Raw genomic sequence first — 21393 nt, forward strand, 5'->3', positions numbered from 1 at the left:
TCAGTGCAACCCTCATTAAGAATAGAGTAATACTGTACATGCACAGAGCCTGGCATTCTGGTATCACTGCCCTCCTACACACCAGCCACACATCCTCAATATTTTCACATAACAAATGCTGGCAACAGCTAGCTGTTCCAGATCTTCAAGGAAGTGCCAGCATATGCAGTACATGCAGGAAAACAAACACTCTCTATGAACATAGACAAGCAGCTTTATGCAGCCCTCCCTCCCACAGGGGACCCCTTTAACACATGTTCCCCTCTTTCAAAGGCATACCATTTCATAGTCACATGGGGTGCCTTTCTTTAAGGTGGAAGGGTGCAGCATGAATGTTTTAAATGAATAATTTGAATGAAGTAATTCTGACACAGTAGTGACAATTTATACTATGCCACTGTAAGCCCTCTTTTTCTGATGTAAGAGAAAATCCACAATCATTGCCAGGTGCCTGATGTTAAAAATAAGGGCTGCCAAAACTGCTGTGCTTGGAAGTCTCATGTTTTCAAAAGCTCTTCTTCCTTCTCAATATGTGTTGGCTGGTTATCATTACTTAGTGATGAGGACAAGGCACACTGCTATGTTCCAATCATGAGTCTTCCTGCACAGAAGACAAACTCCAGAGCTAAGGCTTGGGTATCCCAAGCCTGATATCTATATTCTAGAATCACAAACCTTTGGTTTAAGAGAAGAACTGGAGACACTTACATATTCACCTGTGCACCAGACAGCTTCAAAATCATAAGTTAAATCACCCACTTTAACTTGTACAACATGTAGGCATTATTCTACAGTTTCACACGTTGTGCTCACTTACACTTTACGGCTCAATCCTATTGCTTGTTGGCGTACACCAGGAGTGCCCAAACCCTGGCCTAGGGGCCACTTGCAGCCCTCAGGGGCTCCCAATCCGGCCCTCAGGGAGCCGCCAGTCTCCAGTGAGCTTCTGGCCCTCTGGAGACTTGCTGGAGCCCATACTGGCCCAACGCAATTGCTCTCAGCATGACTGTTTGACCTCTCCCCTGAGCTGTGGGACGAGGGCTCCCTCCACTACTTGCTGTTTCACATCTGTGATGCAGCAGTGGCAGCAAAGGAAAGGCTGGCCTTGCTTTGTGCAAGGCCTTTTATAGGCCTTGAGCTACTGCAAGACCTTCATTCATTCATATAAGTCCCATCTCTAATAAATTCATTTATGTAAATTTATTCAAATTTTAAATACAAATTAATTCTTTTTCCCCGGCCCCCAACACAGTGTCAGAGAGATTGTGTGGCCCTCGTGCCAAAATATTTGGACACCCTTGGCGTACACAATGCAGGGCTGTCGGTGCAGCTTCTGCTTCATCCTGTGTCAATCATGGACCAGGCCAGCCGGGAAAGGTAAGAAAAGAAAAAACTTTTACTTACCTTCTTGGCTACCACATGATCATCAATGGGACTCCACCAGGTCTTTTGCTGGCAAAATTTTGAGGAGCCTGCTGGGGTTATGTCAGGTCCAAATGGGGGTTCTGGATATGGTGAATGCTGGTATCACTAAGATTTGCTCAGTTCTGCCCCTGATCTGTCTCAATCCCTGCCCCTCTGTTGGCAGAACCCCACCAGTAGCCAATCTGAACTGCCATCCTGGAGATGCATGGCCTTTCCGCCTTTGCACCAGTGAGAATGCTGTGCAGAAGCAGCTGCGCCGGGAGACCTTGAAGTACACCAGCAAGGCATGTGAGGTATGCTGGTATGCTGGATAGAATAGGTTAGGATAGGATAGGTTTGGGCCATTAGCCTCCATATACAGGGTACCCATATTTCCCTTGATCTTAGCACCTCAGTACCCTTAACAGTGAAGCTGGGTCAGTGTTATGTCAAACATATATTTAATAAGAGATACAGTATAGCCTTTTAATCTCTAAATCTTAATTGTGACAGCCAGCCACTTGCATCATTTACTTTAAGAACCAAAATGCAATCTTATGCAGTCAAAAGTAAAATCAGCAACCAACCAGTAATTATTCAACCTGATCAGAATATCAGGCTGTTCTGCAGGTAAATTCTAAAGATGTATTTATTCCTTTTAAACAGAGCCAACCTGTTCAGAAAGCCAGTCACGTGCATGTTTAGCCATAAATGCAGGACTTGCCTCCTGCTTTCTCTTGCTGCCTTATGTGATGCCTCAAGGTGAAACAGATGTGCACCTCAACACCCATCTTTCCCCACTTGTGGCCATCATTGCACCTTCCTTTTATCAACCTTGTCCCCACCCTATACTCAGTGCATCACTATTAACAAAACACACACATGTAGATTGCCAGTATGCCACAGCCCTTGATCACAGTCCTGAGCATGCAGGGTGACCAGATACAAAGGGGGACAGAGGGTCTGGACCTTTAACCATAGTATAGAAGAGGAATTTTTGGAAGGTGCAGCTTTTTAAACCCTTTCACGCTGAGTTGCATCTGCCAAAATTCCCTCTTCTATACAATAGTTAAAGGTATAGGCACTCTATCCCCCTTTGTATCTGGTCACCCTGTGAGCACTAGTATTTTCACAATCTGCATGTCATATGCCAACATATGCAGTAACAAACTCCGGTAACCTGTAGGATCATGCCACCAGCAAACATGTGTAGTGACCCATCATGCAAGCACATGCAGCACCTCACAAACATATACAGCAGCATGCCAGGAGAAGCCAACATCCCACAAGAATACAATACATACAATGACAAATTCACTTTAAGTACAGAACTGCTCCCCAATCTTCATCTATTTCTAAAGTCACCACCTCATGCTGAGACGATTGTAGCCAAAATGAGCATGTCATATATCTTAAGCCATCACAAAGTGCTGAACCATATAATTCCTATTATGGAGGAAAGGGGGGGAAAAAACCAGTCTTTAAAATATGCTGAGTGATGTGGATGATCCTACATAGCGGACTTCATAAAATACAGTGTCATGCTTTCTATACAGCTGGATTGATAATAGCTCTATAGTACTAGCAAAGTCTGACAGATCCTGGCAATTTTTCAAGATGTTTCCCTCAGGTTTCATGCTGTTGCTACGAGATCTTGGACAGAATGCAACAGGCACAAGAACGAAAGGGGCAGAATAAGACATTTGAGTATTTTTTCTTCCACGGTTCCTCCTCCTCTAAAACAGGAATCTCCAAAAACACTGTAGCATTGTAAGCCCCCCCTTTTAATCTGTGTAAATTGAACGCTATTGCTTTTGGCCATGACCTACCAACAAGGTTAACTCACCGCCTCCTCCCTAGTCTATAATTTTATCTTTTAGTACACCTGAGCAACTGTGAACTTGAAAGCACTTCAGTAATTTCCAGTACCATGAGTTTTACAGCCTGCAATGTGAACACCTGAAGTATCTGAAAATTGGTAGGAAGGAGCGGGGAAGGAGAATCAGTTACAGCACAATGACAGGCTTGGAGTTTGTTAGGTAAAAATGGCTAATCAATGCTATTCCAATTTTGCTCCAAGCTAAGATGGGCTAGGGCAGTGTTTCTCAAACCTTGGGTAGGAACCCACTAGGTGGGTCGCAAGCCAATTTCAGGAGGGCCTCCATTCATTCCAATATTTTATTTTTAATATGTTAGACTTTATGCTACCGTGGTATGTGACTTCATCTGGGGAAATGTTACAGCTCTGTATTTTTAACAGGCTACTACATATGTGCTTTTAACAATGATAGTCAATGGGACTGAGCCCTGTGTAAGTGTGGATAGGATTGCAACTTAGGATTGCTAAAAATTTTCCTGCTTGATGATGTCACTTCCTGTCATGACATCACTTCCGGTGGGTTTTCTCATTCTAAAAAGTGGGTCCCGGTGCTAAAAATTTGAGAACCACTGGGCTAGGGGAAAATGACTGGCAGTGTTGCTATTAACAATAGCTCCCAGTAGGTAGCAGAGCTAGAGGGAATGCAAAACACTCAGTTTTGCAGGGAGCTTCACCACAGAGTGCAAAGGGCTCCTCTCCCTCAGAGCCAGGCCTATGCCTCCATTTTCCTCTCAAAGCCCATAATGGCTCTGAAGGGGAGGGGCTGCTTGCATGCTGAGGTGAGGTGTCCTGTAAAACCGAGTGCTTTGCACCCTTTCTAGCTACACCACTGTTCCCAGTTCTACTAAGGCAGCAATGTGATGCACTCCTAATTTCCCAAGTGCAAAGTCCAATCCTACTCACATTCAAAAGAAACTAAGTCCCACTGGACTTAATGGCACTTGCTTCTAAATAAACATGCTGAATCTCTTTCTCTGCCCTGACCTACCACTGGTGCTGATACAACTGCACTGGCGGAGCATGCACTGCATCCAATGGTGGGGGGGGGAGGCTGATTGGTTAGCAAGCAGAAGGTAAGTAAAAATATTTTTTCTTACCCCCAGTAGGCTACTTGATCACCTATGGATCCACTTGATCACCTACGGATTTCCTTGGGCGTACACCAGCCATTTTACTGGCATAGATCCAAGGAGAGGAAAAGGGGTGGGGCAGCCTAGGAAGGATGGTACAGGATCCTGGCACATACCAGTGCTGATGAGATCCATCCCTCCCTCTCTGTCATGGCATGGCACTATCACCAACTTACCAGTGCTGATGGAAGCTTCCAGAATCACTAATGTGCAGGCTGATGCCTGTTTACATCATTGGCCCCGAAGTGTGCAATGGTAACCTGGCTCTTGTGCTGCTGTAAAGGACCTTGCACTACCAAAACACTAGTTCTAGCTATACCACTTTCTAGCCCCAGGGGCTTCTAGTCTGCATGTTTTCTCTGCTCTTCACCCTGCAACTAGCAGGTAAACTAATCTCATTTACTAACCAAAGGAATGAAGACAGGCAGTCTCAGATGAGGTGAGTCAAACAGACAGCATGTATCTAATGTTCAGAATGCCCTTCTGCTGCTTAGACAGCCATTTCCCCTCTAGGACATTGAATAAATCAGAACAATCTAAAGGAAGTGAGCTGATTTGATGGAATTTTGTTTCTGAAAGTGAAAAGCACCTGGAGTGTCTCAAAACTATTTAGCATCCCAGTAGACCTGGGCTTTTGCACGAATTCAGTATACAAATCAAAGGGAAAGCTTAAAATAGACATCAGCCAAGGGTGGCAAAGAGTACATCCATTCTGACCCATCCTCATAGGAAAGGCAATTATCTCACTCCAAATGGTGATGTCTATCCTCAATGGAGAACTGCTGAGTACCATCTCATCAAGTCCTTTGCCAAGGTTTCACCAAATATGGAGTACTGGCCTCTCTGCTCATTTGCTCCTAGTCTTGGAGAATCCTTAACTCACTGGGTCTGAGACTCAAGGGATCTGGGAACTTTAAGTTGGCACCAGCGCAAAGGGGGCTGGACCAACTCAAACAGATTTTTTTGAGTACTATATGTAGAGTTCACATTTTGAGCTACCCCAGTTCAAAGGCTTGCATAATTTCAGACTGAAAGTGGCCTCCAGGTAGCAGTGGTAATATGTAAACCCACTCTTAGAAAGGTAGGAGATGAGCATGAACAATATGGGAAAGGTTACTACATTTTTGTCCTAGGCCCTTTGTTGTCAACATTTGTTTGAAGTATCTGGAGCTTGCTGCTGCCAAACTGAATACAGTCCCAAAGCATCAAAGGATCCACGTGTGGTCTATCTGTGCTTTCACAGAAATCTAAGACTTTCACAAGATGCCAAATTAGATTCTAGCTTCTTTGATAGAGTAGCACCCATACCCAACTATAGTCTCACAACAAAGCAGCACTATCTGGCAAAGAAGACAATAGACATTTTCCATCTAGAGGCTGTAGTCTTTCAGTTACATTCATCCCACAGCGTGCGAAAATAATGACCCTAATTTGCAGCTTGCTTTGATGATCCTGTGAGATGTATTTTTATTGCTGACTCACCTTTCTGTCTTTCATGTGAAAGACAAGCTGCTTTCTGTAATTTCTTCTCTTTTATTTAAGACCAAACTCTGATAACAAGAATTGTTCTTTCTTCTCTAGCTAAACAATCTTCTCAATGGACCTTTGTTGAGGAAGAGCTAGTAGGCTGCTGGATTTATCCCACTTCCTTCACTGCTGTTTTCAGCAGAACAGGAACATGTATCTACCATGATGCAAATTTTTCATGGTTGCTACACACTGAGAAGTCAACTGGGATGTAACTGCAACTTGAGAGTTACCTGCCATGATGTGGACATATGAATCCTAAAGGGAAACTTGTTTTTAGAGTCCCCTCTGTTCATGTAGGAATATGTCACCTTTCAAATTACAGAGCTCTTGATCCAGGTAAAAACTTTTCAGATATTGCCAGAACAAGCCTGATTTGCAATATTATGTCCTAACGCAAAGTAACATTGCACAAATATATCCGGAACTCCACTCAGATTTTTAACTGCTATTTCTTCTTCATCCTGATCACAGACAAAGGCTAAACTTTAGCTTAACTTTATTTTCTATGTTTTGCTCTTGTAAGCTGTTTTGAATAGGCAGTTCAATATGGCTACACAAGAACAACAACAAACAAATTCAACAGATGCAGCAACATTGATTGGAATCAGGAAAATGTGATCTATCTTTGGGATACAATGGAGGATGGAGTGCCTATACCTTTAACCATTGTATAGAAGAGGGATTTTTGGCAGGTGCAACTTTTCAAATTCCATATTCCCTGCTGAGCTGCACCCGCCAAAATTCCCACTTCTATACAATGGTTAGGCATTCTGTCCTCCATTGTATTTGGTCACTCTATGTATCTTGAACACTCAAGTGAAGAATTTTACTAGTCTTTGTATTCATAAATTAAGCATAAAATGTTCTTTCACCATCTTCTTCTCCATTATTCCAAAGAACGTCTAAGCAACTAGGGGCTATAGTGAGGGAATAAGATTTTGAGTTCAAAAAGTAGCACTTTGCCTGTGCTGGCATCAATAGTGTAACTAGAGGGGTGCAAAGCATTAAGTTTTGCAGGGAGCTTCACTGTAGCATGCAAGTGGCCTCCCCTCCCTTTCAGAGCCATTCCAGGCTCTGCTTTACTCCCCCCCCCAATGGCTCCAAAGGGGAGGGAAGGGGCTGCTTGCAGGCTGTGGTGAGGCTCCCTGCAAAACTTAGTGCTTTGTACCTCCTCTAGCTACATCACTGGGCAGCATCATTATCAGCAGGACTAGGCTCCTGGGTTCTGAATGTGAGAGTCACATCACAAACTGGGTTTTAGATCCCATACTGAGATAACATTTGAACACAGTATGAAGGCACATGATGAAACTATCCTGCTAAAGCTAAGCAGGTTTAGGTCTGGTCACCATCTGCATAGGTCACACCATGCTATGCCATACTAAATTTCATGATAGACAAGAGTATCTGGCCAATATAAGATAAATATAACTCTGTCACACATTTTCAACAAGGAGTTCAACTTACATGGGTGTTTATTCTTCTAGCAATCCCAATAAATATATAATCACTCACTCAGTGAGCTTCATATTGAGTAGGAAGCTGAATCCCAGGTCTCCCTGATCCAGCTCCATCCCCTGCACCAGAGACTGGACAACATTGAACAAGACTGCAACATTCATACGTGTGCACCCATCTTTCTGTGCAAAGAAGGCTTACAGGATGTTAATATGGATGGAACAGCCTAAGTCTGCAATCCAATGCACACTTTCCTGGGAGTAAGCTTCATTGAACAGAATGGGACATACTTCTGAGTAAACATGCATAAACATGCATAGGCTCCTTTAAGCCTGTTCTGGATGCCTTGAGTGAGACCCAAGTAAGGCTTTGGAATTTAGAATCAACTCATTTTGTTCTTTACTAGCACAAATTAAAGATATTTCTGATTTTCCAAGTATAATCTCAGAGTTCAGCATCTGGCACAAATGTTAATCACTATGCCAAAGCTGATTTCTTTCTGAGGAAGATCAAGGCAGAGTACTCTGTCCTCTAAATAATAATCCCAACTCGGGGGAAAAACTCTTCAGATTCTGTCTTCAAACTATAGGGGGACTGACCTGAGACCTTCTCCTTCTGGAGAATACTGTCTGCAGTACTCAAGTGTGAATGACTCTGTTGCATCTGAGTTGCTAGTGCTCCATCGAATGGTGGCTGTATCCCAACAAACAGTGCAGTCTTCTGCCTTTATGACAGGGGTTGGGGGAGCTGTGAATACAGTATCATGTTAAGTTGTACTACAAGGAGTTATAGCTATTAGGGCTAATGAAATGCTTGAAAACACCAACAGAGCTAATAACATGAATAACAATTAATTAGTTTGAGATAATATATTTTTAAAACCTCCAATGCAATGTTTTTTCATATACTGTCCCTCCTCAGGTAGAAAAACACACACACACCCCAACAAAATCTAGACAACTATTCTTTTCTTTCCAACGCAGGGACTTTTTACCTTACTTGCCTTGGGGCAGGGTGAGGGGGTAGAATCACAGTTAGCAATTAAAACAATCAAATTGAAAACATGATTGCATACAATTAGCTCAGTGCTCCAAGTAGGCAAAGAAAGGAAGTTGATGGTTTCATTTCAAATGAGGCCAGACTCAATTAATTCAGTTGAAAAGAGATGAGATGGTCTTAGGGCCATCTCAAAAGTAAGATGATTTCCCATCCTGCTTCAAGCAGCAAATCTCTCCTCAAGTTAAGCATTTTTCTGCATGCTATAACTGTGGAGGATGTGACTTTGAAGAGAGGGAGTAAGACAGTGTGTCTCACTGACACACTGTAACTATGGATGACGTTTATGGTTATTTATTTATTCATTAATTCTTTCAAATTTTTCTCCCAGATGGACATCCAAAGCGGCTTTCAAACTCTGAAACATAACCCTCACATAAGATGAGGGGTGGATGACTGTACTTTCTTATTAGGACAGACAAAAGGAGGTCTTCACACAGCACATAATTAGCCTGTGGAATTTTAGGCCTGACTGGCACAAAGTAAAGTGGAACCACTATTACTCTTGAAGCCCGGTCCTATGCAAGTTATGGTGATGGCCACTAGCTTGAACAGCTTTAAAAGAAAATTGGACAAATTCATGGAGGACAGGTCTATCAATGAGTCATAATGGCATACAGTATGCCCCCAAATAACAGTTGTAGGGGAGCAATGGTGGGAGAGACGTAGGCCTTTGTTTCCTGCCTGTGGGCTTCCCAGAGGGAGCTGCTGGGCCACTGTGGGAAACAGAATGCTGGACTAGATAGGTTGGGTCTGATCCAGCAGGGTGTTTCTTATGTTCTTGTATACTTTTGTGAACAAATATGCAGTAGATTCCACATAAGTTTTTTTATGGGGGGAACAGGAAATTCCATAAATATGGAAAGACACGTTATATTCCATAAATATGGAAAGACCACAAGGGAAGGTCATCAGGCAATATCAATAGGTGGGTGAGTTTTCAAGGGAGAAAGTATTACCTCAGGTAAGATTTAAGAAAACACATTTGCCCTTCATATTTTGTGTGTTTACTAGAGATAACACCCATGTTAATGCTACTATTGCTGCAACAAACACATTGGCTGCATATGAAATGTGGTGCTTGAAGAAGACATTTTTGTTTGTTCACATCTTACTTTAGAGCACTTCAGTTTAACGCTTTGGCAGAAGTACAAGACAAATGCAGTCTGTTCCAGTAGTTTGAAGGGGAAGCACTTTTGTTCATCACAGACGGCTGCACCAAACCCTCTCTTTGACAAGAGAACAATATAATATAAATCTGTTCTATTGCATCTGGAATTACTTAGCAATCTGAATTCAATTGTTTGTTTTATCTTCTCTCCATGCCTCACTCCTCTTCCACCAAGGTCACGTTAATTTCTGTTCTGCCTTAAGAAACAGAATGTTGGAACGGCACCGGAGTATATTATACTGAATTTATCTGATTTCCATCCTTTGCAGCCTCTGAATGAACCATAGGGGGAAAGCACATTTCATGCACTATGTAAGGCATTGCTTCTTAACTTGCTTCACCATTCCTTGCAACAGCCGTGCTAAAAAATTGAATTCTGACATTTTGCTGCTGCTGACCTAAACCCAGGAGAACATACCATAGTACTACCTCACATGAGTAAAAGAAAAAATTGAATACATGCATTAGGATATATGATGCAAACTGTGTGAAATGAATAGTCCATTTCCTAGGGCTGAAGATTTCTTACTCTGCTTCTTTCTGTCAATTTATTCGCTCTGTAAGAGAATAATGGCAACCTGAGAGCCAGCTAAGATACACTTGCCATTTCTAGGTTACAGTGGGCTCTCAGTATCCCAGACATGACTGGAAGTCATGGAGATGAACCGGAAGTGCCTTTAAGTCACATCCTGGAGACTTTTTGAGGAGGTAAGGAGGCCAGTGGATTGGGCTACAGGCTAATTTCAGCCTCTAGAAGTCCTGGTACAGTGGCGGGCCTGGAGGGGGGGCAGGGGGGCAAATGCCCCAAGCGCTGCATCAGCGTGGCACTCCGGACTGTTCAGAAAGCCTCACAAGGCTTTGCGAGTCAGTCCTGGCATTGCGCAAGGCTCTGTTGCACAGGGTGAGTGGGGGGGGCAGCATCGCAGACCTTTGCCCTGGAGTGCGTAGAGGGGCAGGTTCGTTACTGGCTTGGTGCAGTCCTAACATGAGTAACTGTGGTGCTGTGACCCCCCCCCCCCACTCCAGCAGATCCTACAAGGGATCCTGGAGCAGTTCCCCGGTAGAAATGGAGAGCCCATTGTAATTGTAAGTGCAGCCCATGATATGAATAGCAATATAATAATTTGAAGTTTTACTAGAAAAAAGATGTGCTTAAGCGCTTGTGACTGGACAAAAATATGTTCCACTGATTTTAGTTAAAGGCTTAACCCTATAGAACTTAAAAGTGCTGAACTTTGGTTGGACTGGGGCTATCACAACTCCAACTTTTAGGAGTGGTTTCTGGTGAAGGGCAAGTTTCCAGCTGCTGCCCTAAAACCCAGATTTGTTTCTGCTCCATTTTGTCCCCCTCACAGCCTTTGGTCCTATCCTATAAGTAGAGTCTCTACTCATATCACTTTTTCATTGAACCTCCTGTCAGCCAGTTTACAGAGCTAAAAATTGACCACGAGTGATTTTAATGTACATTACAATTGACCAGTCATTGAAGTGATCAGTGGTTTCTGCCATTGCTAACCAGATAGATTTCAGCCTGCCACGGAACTAAGCATCTTTGCTCCACATGCTTTGCAGTTGGCAGTGGAAAAGTGAAAACTAGTCCTGCTGTGCAATGGACCAATCAGGAGACAACTTCATTGTGTGGCCAGTTGCTCAGTTGAAATCACTGAACTAATTAATACATATTAGTAATTTAGTATCTTAACTCCGTTTTTGATAAACGGGATTAGGACTGATTATATTTGATTTTATGATTTCTTTATCTATGCCTAATAAAGGTTCATTCATTCATTCAATTAATACATGACCATTCATCAATTGATAAATGAAACATCATAGAGTGATAGAGTTGGAGGGGTTCCTCAAGGCCACCTGGTCCAACACTCTGGTTGAAGAAGGAAAATCCTTTCTAGAGCATCTCCAAAAGTGCTTGTCAAGCCTCTGCTTGAAGACCTTCACCAAGGAAGAGCCCAGCACTTCTGTAAACCAAGGAAGAGCCCACAACTTCTGCAAACTACTCTTGCAATTAAGGAATTTCTCCTGATATTCAACTGGAATCTCTCCTCCTGCAGCTTAAGCCATTCAATCTAGCCCTGCTTGCTGGGGAAGCAGAGAACAAATCCTTGCCCTCTCCTATGTGAGAGGCCTTTAGTATTTGCTATGATAACCTCCCTCAGCCTTCAATTTTCCAGGCTAAGCACAGTAAGTTCTCTCAACCTTTTTTCCCCCTGACCATGCTTGTAGCTTTTCTCTGAACCTACTCCAGTTTGGGTGCATCTAGAGCCACAGGATACTCCACTCAAAACCTTCTTCCAGGCCCCTTTCTCAACTCTCTGGGTATTTCCAACTAATTGTAAATTCATCTAATGCAGTGGTTCTCAAACTGTGGGTCGGGACCCACTTGGTGGGTTGGATTCCGATTTCTGGTGGGTCATGAGAGGCTGGCGGCAGCCATCTTGAAAGATGGTAAAAGACCTAGGCGGCGCCATTTTGGAAGTGGGCAAAGCCTGGGTGTCACCATTTTAAGCTTCCCGGCATTGAGACGAAACTAAGAGCGGCTTGCACATGTGCAAAGAAAGCAGTGTGCCACTTTTCCCCAGAAAGCATGCTGCTGCCTTCCAGCTGGACCTCTCTCTGCACTTGGGGGCTTCCCGCAGGGGGACCAATCACGAAGTGCAGGCTTGGATTGCAGGCAAAGAAGGACCGGCAGAGACATGGACGAGCCAGCCAGGCTTCTCCCCACCAACCTTTGTCAGCTTGGCTGCCTTGATGGGATGGGCTGCCTTGGGGTTGCAAGACAGAGCAGCTCCCCCCCCCCCCCACAGCTGGACTGGGCTGGAGAGTGTAGGCGGGGACCTGAACACAGGGCTTGGGTGAGTAGAGGCAGATCTTGTGAGCCTCTTGTGAGCCTGCCAAGAAAGCAGTATCGCCGCCGCCACCCCACTGCCGTTCTCGTCCTCTGCATCACAACCTCTCTCTCTCTCTCTGAAATCGCCTGGAAGCCACGATCCTTTCCTGCCCTGGCTAGCACGTCCTCTGTTTATATCTTTGCTGGGATGAGGGGGGATCCCTGGTTGCCTGGCTGCCAAGAGAGCAGCTAGGAGGGGGGCAGGAGGGAGGGCAAACCTGGCATGTGGGGGGGGGAAGCACCCAGGAAGAGTGCTGCTCCCCCAGCCGCTTCTCTGATGTGCACCCTTCTCCTCTTCTTACTTCTCTCTTAGGCTGCAATTGTCTATCTTACCTGGGAGTAAACCCCATTGCCAATAATGGGAGTCAATTCTGAGTAGACATGCTTAGTCTTTGGGGAGTTGAGGGGAAGCATTCCTGCTTGGGGATACTACTGTTTTTATTTCCTTCATTTACAGAAGCTCAAGCTACTTCTTGTATTGAGGTGCATGAGTAGGGTGCACTTGTTTCTGGCTAGAGCTGAGCACAGTATCAATAGCCACATCAGTGTTTGTTAGTTTCAAGCGCAATACAAAAAATAGCTTGAGATTTTGTAAATAAAGACAGAAATAAAAACAGTAGCAAATAAATACACAAATATTTTGTTCCAGATGTTGTTTTATTTTTTGCTTGACAGCAATGGTAGCGATGGCAGGGAGAATTGGAAGAAGTTTCTGAGCAGAATACTGTCTCTTGTCATTTACAGTTTGAGTGTCTAAGCAAGAACTTCCTGCTTGATGACATCACTTCCAGATCTGACATCACAGTGATGTCACTTCCTGTTTGATGATGTCATTTCTGGCTATGACATCACTTCCAGGTTGCTGACATCACTTCCAGTGGGCCCCAGACAGATTGTCATTCTCAGAAGTGGGTCCTGGGCTAAAAAGGGTGAGAACCACTGATCTAATGATTATATCATGTAGCCCTTATTTTACTAGCTTGCTAATGAGCTAGTAACATTGGGGAACTTTGTTGAATGCTTTACTGAAATCAAGATAGCATTCCTACTATCCACTAATCCAGTGGATCTCAAAACTTCTCAGGAGTAAAACAAGGTCAGTCTTTGCGGGGGAGGGGGTGACAGCAGCGATGTGATTCCCAGGATTGCGTCGCTATGAGGGGCGAAGGGGGGTGGTTGTATTTTCTGAGAACTGCTGCAAGCTGCAGGTGGTGTGGGGAGCCCTGCACAGCCCTCAAAGGGAAGTGGTTTCCAATCGCTTTTTTCCAACCTTCTAAGCCTAGGGGAGCCCTGCGGAGGGGTTGCACAGGGCTCCCCCGCACCTCCTGCAGCTTGCAGCAGCCCTCAGTAAGTACTTTGCCCAGCTGGACCCCTTTGCGCCCCTTAGCAACGCAATCCTGAGGATCACATCTCCCCTTCCCCCACCCCTTAAAGGGACAGGGGAAGGTTTATAAGAGCTGGTGGGTCACAACCCACCAGTTTGAGTACCACTGCACTAATTTACTAACCCAATCCAAAAAAGAGATAATATGCGTTTGGCAGAATTTATTTTTGTTCAGCAGGATTTATTTTTTACAAATCTATGTTGGGTTCTACTAACCACTGCATCGATGCCCAGAGGCAAACGAACTATTTACGCAGTCTTGCATCTGTGAATCAGATACCACACACAGAACTTTCAAATGCCTCAGTGTTATCTCAAAAGCAAAACCAGTCAATTCCATTAGTTGGCACATGTTGTTGCCAGCAACAAATGATGACAAATCAAATTATGCATATGTATGAGTGAAGCAGCCTACTGAGTGTTTCACACAGATTATCAGTTGTATGAATCATTCCTAAGGGCATACCCAGGTGGATTGGGCATCCACACCTTCTAAACCTACCTCCAGTTAAGGTCATAGCTTCTGCTTCGTCCATTATATCTCCTCTGTACTGCGCACAGAGACGGTGTTAGTACTGTACTGAGAAAAACTGCCGTCTAAGACAAAGTGACTTACCAGTTCTGAATGTGAATTTGTTGCTAGGAAAGCTGCATCCTGTGTAGTTCACAGCCATAATCCACACACTATAACAGTGACCTGGTTCCAAGTCCTCCAAAGTACAGTTACTCTCCTTCACAGTGACACGATATTCTTCTACCAAACCTAAACCATGTAAGGAAACAGACACGCATTCACACACATGTATACAAAGTCATAAGAAATGTGTTTTGCTAATGGACACTATTAGTACAGCTTATATATGAGCAGTGGCATAGCTAGAGGGGTGCAAAGCACTAAGTTTTGCAGGGAGCCTCACCGCAGCGTGCAAGTGGCCCCTCCCCCTCCCCTTCTGAGCCATTCCGGGCAGGGGAGCAAAACTGAGTCATACACCAAAGGGGAGGGGAGGTTTCTCTTGCCTGCTGCCATGAAGCTCCCTGCAAAACTTACTGCTTTGCACCCTCTCTAGCTACACCACTGCATATGAGCTATGATCAACCAATAGGTGAGAAAGAATACCTGATAAAGCCTTACAATTACGCGTATATTTTTTTCCCAAATACCAAAAAATATGGTTGCAAACACTCAGCTTAAATAAAAAAATATTCATACAAAATCAGGGCTAACAGATGTTGGGACTGTGGAAGAACATCCATACTGAAAGGAATGCTACTTTTTAAACATATATTTTATATGTATTAAAGTACTGATCTACTGGTTGGCAACCTTCAGTCTCGAAAGACTATGGTATAAGCCTACAGCACCCGGTATTCCTGAGCGGTCTTCCATCCAAGTACTAACCAGGCCTGACCCTGCTTAGCTTCCAAGATCAGACAAGATTGGGCATGTGCATGGTTATGTCACAATATTATATTTCAGAAAGAATGCATCCAGACCAGCATTTTTGTCACATTTCATTTAATTTCATTTTTGTCACTCATTACCCCAGAAATAACATTCACCTGCTTCTTCTAAAAATGTCCTTCCTTCTCCTAAAACTTTAGATTCCCTCCCCCCTTAATTAATGCTAAATCTCTACAACAGCACCCTGCAGCAACTCATCTTGATAAATTTCCAGGTTGCAAAAAAAGGGGGATGGTGGGGGAGAACATCTTGAAATAGGAGTATGAAATATGCAGGCATAGCTTCAGCAAGAGGAAAAAACCAGTTCAGTCCCTGAACCGAAAGGGTGTACACTAAATGTATCCATAGGCAAATGGCACCAATGTGATGCTTTGCTTTTAATGGAAGCCTACAGAAATTGAAAAAGAGAGATGGAACAATGCAGTGGCGTAGCTAATGATTGTGTAGCCCGGTGCCAACCTCAGAATGTTGCCCCGGAAGTGATGTCACAACCGGAAGTGATGTCACAACTGATCTTTTTAAAAAGTTAAAATTGGGAGGAACCCACCTCCTCCCCCCAGCAGCTCGTCACCCAGTTGCTCTGCTGCCTCCTCTCAGTCAGTGGCATAGCTAAGGCATCTATCTGCTACCTGGGGTCAAAGAACATTTGTAGCTCCTCCCCCCAACAAAATCAAATTTAATTAAGCAAATAAATAAGAAGTGTACCCCTGATTGGTTAGACATAGTGTGTTGGGGTGAAGAGGGATGGTTATTCTCCCCTTGCTAAATATAAGGGGGCACCACTTGAAAAAGTGCCTTTTTACCCGGTTAGCAGGGGTAACTGTATTATGATACATTGAAATGAGAGCTGATTCATATTAACAACTTATTGGTTTCATGCTGTATCATGACAACATGTCAATAACATATCAATAACATATTAACATATCATTGACTTTCAGAATAATCAGTCTCATAGGTCAGTTTTTAGTTAAGAAAAATCTACTTTTTCTTATATTTTCATTTTCTGGTTAACTGACCATAACGTTTACTTGAATATATTCCAATGTACTTTATTTCATTACATTCAACATTAAATTACTTTTCCAATTATATATAACATGATGGTATTATTCTTACATACCAAGATTTTCACAATTTTGGTCACTAGTGTCAAGTTCAGCTTCTTGCCCCCCTAAAGCTTGAGACCCGGTGCAACTGCTACCCCCTGCACCCCTTAGCTATGCCACTGGGACAATGGGCAGGAAGTGGTACATGATGATAGCACAATCCTATGCATGATTACTCAGACATATGTCACACTATGAACAATGGGGCTTACTCCCAGGTGAGTGTGCACAGGATTGCAGCCTGAGACTTCTGACTATAACAACTTCAGATTTAATATATTCCAGCTTTTGGGCAAATTTCCAGAGAGCAAAGTGCAAACAATGATGGACTATGATACTGATTTTTTATATGAAAAACTGCTAGTCCTCCTAACCACGGCCTCTGAGAGGAATTTTATCAGGGGGTACAAAGTTTCTTTTGGGCCCCTTCCCAAAAAGGGAGGGGGTGAAAGAGTGGGGGGTGGCAATGGGGGTGGACCGAATGGGGGCAAAACAGGTGGGGGAAGTAGCAACAACCAGAATAGACTCTGGAGCCCAAGTCTACCCAGTCTTCGCCATGCAGAGCTCAGGTCTACCTGCCTGCCCAGCGCTGGCAGCTAGGTACAGTGATATGGAAAACCAAACACAATCCTAAGTCTCTCTAAAATCTTTCAAATATAGAAAATCATTGGAGGAGATTAGTAGCATTGTATTCATGTTCACAATAGGATGAAAAGTGTCCTGTGTACCCCAAAACTGACTTCCGCAGCAGCTGCAGTCCTGCAGCTGTGTCACTGAGTTCCTCTACACTCCTTCATGGTAAGCGGATCCACAAGCCAAAGAGCTCCTGGAGCAGGTCAGTTTCCTCCCAGATGTGACACTGTTAAGGAATGTATGCATTCCTGGGTCTGGTGTGAATGGCTTGTGGCAGTAATCATTACCATGTGCCCATGGTAATGCCCCCAACATCCTGTGTGGGCAGTGAGTCTGGGTGAGACTGGAAAATGCAAATCCCAGGAAATTTCTGGGTTCCCTCCTTCGGCTCCTGGACCCCCTTTCTGACCCTGGGCCGGGGTATAAATTACCCCCTTTACCCCCCTCTCTTAGGTCCTGCTCCTCACCATCTCATAGTTACTATCTAATCCAGTGGTTCTCAAATTTTTTGCACCAGGACCCACTTTTTAGAATGAGAATCTGTCCGGGCCCACTAGAAGTGATGTCATGACTGGAAGTGACATCATCAAGCAGGAAAATTTTAAAAAATCCTAGGCTGCAATCCTACCCACACTAACCTAAGAGTAAATCCCATTTACTATCATTAGTATAAGCATATATATATATATATATATATATATATATATATATATATATATATATATATAGTAGCTTGTTAAAAGTACTGAGCTGTAAGATTTCCCCAGATGCAGTCACATACCATGGTCGCATGAAGTCTAATATATTAAAAATAAAATATTTAAATGAATTAGCTCACATCCCACCTAGTGGATCCTGACCCACAGTTTGAGAAACACTAATCTAATCCTTAGGTATTCAGGTAGGCTCTAATTTAATGTGTCTGATTTACTGTATCTCTAGAAGCTCTCACTCTTCCTCTCCCCCTCACCACACCACCAGCTGTGACACAGAATCACTCACACACCACTTTGTTCTTTGTTTTCTGGGTGCTCCTCCATGCAATAGACCTGGAAGAAATCAATGACATCCTCTTCACTCACAGTCCAATACACTGCGATCGATGTGCTTGTAGCAGAGTTTGGATCCTGCTGTTGTAATTTTGGAGTCTGTGGAACTGGGAGAAAAGACACAATCGGTTATTCATATGTCTCACTGTTGAGCACAGCGTATGAGAGCAGCCTTCCCGAGCCAATCTGGAAGCAGTTCATCTGCAGGAAGAGTAACCATCGATCATGCAGTTTATTATTAAAGTAACTAACAGGAACCATGCTGATCCCAGTAACCTCTTTGGACTAGTACTGAACAGCACACTGATGGGCATAGTCCTTGTGTAGCTTACAAAACCTGACTCTGAAAATGCTTTCAGAGACTCAAACATTAATAAGGGCATGCAGCACTGAGATTATGGAAGATGGGGAGAAAGAGCCTGTCCAACCCTTACTTACTTTTTTGAAGGCTAAAATCTAGGCAAATATGGTGGATTCCATTAAGGGTCCCCTTACTTTCCAACACCCTGCCCCACTCAGGTCACTCTGTTTGAAGTATTTTTGGAGATTATCCCACCCACCCACCCCCAAGGTGACGTAATGTCACTTAGCAGGGGAAGTCATGTTAAAATCATGTCACCACATCTCAAAAAGGACATAGTGGAAATGGAAAAGGTGCAAAAGAGAGCGACTAAGATGATTACTGGGCTGGGGCACCTTCCTTATGAGGAAAGGCTACGGTGTTTGGGCCTCTTCAGCCTAGAAAAGAGGCGCCTGAGGGGGGACATGATTGAGACATACAAAATTATGCATGGGAAGGATAAAGTGGATAGAGAGATGCTCTTTACACTTCACATAACAGCAGAACCAGGGGACATCCACTCAAATTGAGTGTTGGGAGGGTTAGAACAGACAAAAGAAAATATGTCTTTACTCAGCGTGTCATCGGTCTGTGGAACTCCTTGCCACAGGATGTGGTGACGGCATCTGACCTGGATGCCTTTAAAAGGGGATTGGACAAATTTCTGGAGGAAAAATCCATTATGGGTTACAAGCCATGATGTGTATGTGCAACCTCCTGATTTTAGAAATGGGCTATGTCAGAATGCCAGATGCAAGGGAGGGCACCAGGATGCAGGTCTCTTGTTATCTGGTGTGCTCCCTGGGGCATTTGGTGGGCTGCTGTGAAATACAGGAAGCTGGACTAGATGGGCCTATGGCCTGATCCAGTGGGGCTGTTCTTATGTTCTTAAAATCTTCAGGATTTCTTTCAGTTGTCTCCTGGAAATGGGTGCTGATTCTTGAAGACTCCAGACCAATCCTGGAAGGTTGGCAACCCTAAGCACTGAGGCTGGGTCACATCAGAGGTCAGCCAAGTTGGGCACCCATCACAGGGCCCAACACCACCATACCAGTCAGCTATCATAGATTTCCCCTTCCCCATTCACCAGCAGGGAGACTGGGGGGAGCTACTGCTCACTTCTGTCACCTGTAAACTGGGGGAGGGGGAGTGTAGTGCATGACTTTGCTCTAGTTCCTCCAGCAATCTGGTACAGGCTGACTGACTGAGGTCATATCTAGACTGTAAACAAATATACCTTTTATGCCAATTTAACTATCATGGCTTCCCCAAAAGGAATCCTGAACACTGTAGTGTTGAAAGTTGTCTGATACAGACATATTATGAAATACCAGTGCAAGGTATCCAGGTAGCAGGTCTGTCTTAAAGCTAGAAGGAAAGCTTTACATCCTCTTTTCTCCTAATTCCTAGAGGCACCCTCCCTCTCTCCTTACTGCTCAAGAGTCTGAGCCATCACATAACTAATCCATGCTGACCTTGTGGGGATGTGACAGAGCCATTAAGATTTGTACACATTCCAACTGAGCATGCAAACACTGGGAACTATTGATCCAAACTAAACTAACTAGCAGGGGGATGACGTCAAACAATGGCTCAAACATAAAATATCTCACTGTTAAATAATTTTATAAGAGACTAGAACCAAATAAAAATAAATCCCCCCTTTTTGGGCCTTTTCTGGAAGATTTCCACATTACTTAAAAACCAGACATAAAACTGTTTTTCTGCCTCTCCATTATTTTCAGAGGCAGTAGCAAACTCCAGCACCGCAAAACAAAGCAAATGCTGATAGTAGCAGATTTCATGTGATTAAGGAAAAAAAAAGCTGGCTGTCATTCAAAACATTCATCCTTCCCATCACTGAACGGGAACACAAACTAGATTATTTCTTCAGTTAGTCAGGCTAGAGGCAGACCATAATCATTTCAGAGAGTTGAAGGGAATGGGGAAAATGGCACAGAATGAAAGCCATTTCCTCTGTGTGCTCCTTAGTGAAGTGGTCCCAGTCAGATTGGGGGGAGACAAGCATGCAGCTGCAATTAAACTTTTCAAAAAGCAAACCTGATAATGAAAATCCCAGTATCGTGTCTCGTTGCGAGCTCATTTCACTGTCATTTCAAGATCTGCCATGCATGACAGTCCAAAGGTGCAAAGCAATGGTGTAGCTAGAGGGGGTGCAAAGTACTAAGTTTTGCAGGGAGGCTTACTATGGCGTGCACCCCCTCTAGCTATGCCACTGGTGCAAAGAGATGAGTGCATACATCACAGGTAGCCATGGTCTGTCATACCATTTTCAGCTCTCGTAAGAACCACTCACCTAATTTTTTGTTTATCTCACCTAATTTATTTATTTAGATAAGACTAATATCTGTGAGATGTGAACAGGTTTAATTCCAGGTTGCTAGAAGTTTGGGGGAACACTCTCCAAAAAATCCTGCCTGAAGTGTAGCTGCCTAAAGAAGCAAACATTTTTTTTCCTTTCAAAATGGAAAGCCCTTGAATATTTTGATGGAAGGTGTAAGCTGAACTACTAAAAGGTTAGCTCCATGTAAAGAGGCATATGGTAGTCATATGCAGTCTGAGAGGAATCTTATGGGGATCTTAAATGGGAATCTTATGGGAGGGGATCCACCTACGGGATCCATTTTTAAAACAGTGATTTAGATGGATTTGCCCTCACAAACAGCCGAATCCTATTCTTTCCCCTCCCTTGCTGATGCAGTTATGCAGTTATGCCAGTTATGCACTGCATCCCACAAGGGAGGGGGGAAGGTCAGGATGCCTGGGAGTGGTGAGGGAAAGTGGGAGGGGGTGGACAGAACAGGACAGTGATGGAGGCAGGGAGGAGGGTGGGTTGGGCCCAGGAGGGGAGTGGGTTAAGCG

The 21393-nt window shown here is 43.9% G+C and overlaps 1 protein-coding gene across 4 annotated transcripts in view; it reads right to left on the bottom strand.

Annotated features, from left to right (window-relative positions):
- Positions 1-21393, bottom strand: part of CMYA5 (cardiomyopathy associated 5) — a 72984-nt gene that overhangs the window by 20026 nt on the left and 31565 nt on the right. The window contains exons 6-8 of one of the 4 annotated variants that reach the window (XM_066614654.1): positions 18128-18277; positions 14534-14680; positions 8001-8148 (exon numbers count right to left, since the gene is read on the bottom strand). In XM_066614654.1, coding sequence (XP_066470751.1) covers positions 8001-8148; positions 14534-14680; positions 18128-18277 — 445 coding nt within the window. Of the gene's footprint in view, positions 1-8000; positions 8149-14533; positions 14681-18123; positions 18278-21393 lie in introns of those variants that run through there. The other 3 variants (XM_066614655.1, XM_066614656.1, XR_010793747.1) reach the window with 3 other exon arrangements.

The sequence above is a fragment of the Tiliqua scincoides genome, chromosome 2 (genome assembly GCF_035046505.1).
Source record: "Tiliqua scincoides isolate rTilSci1 chromosome 2, rTilSci1.hap2, whole genome shotgun sequence".
Classification (NCBI taxonomy): domain Eukaryota; kingdom Metazoa; phylum Chordata; class Lepidosauria; order Squamata; family Scincidae; genus Tiliqua; species Tiliqua scincoides.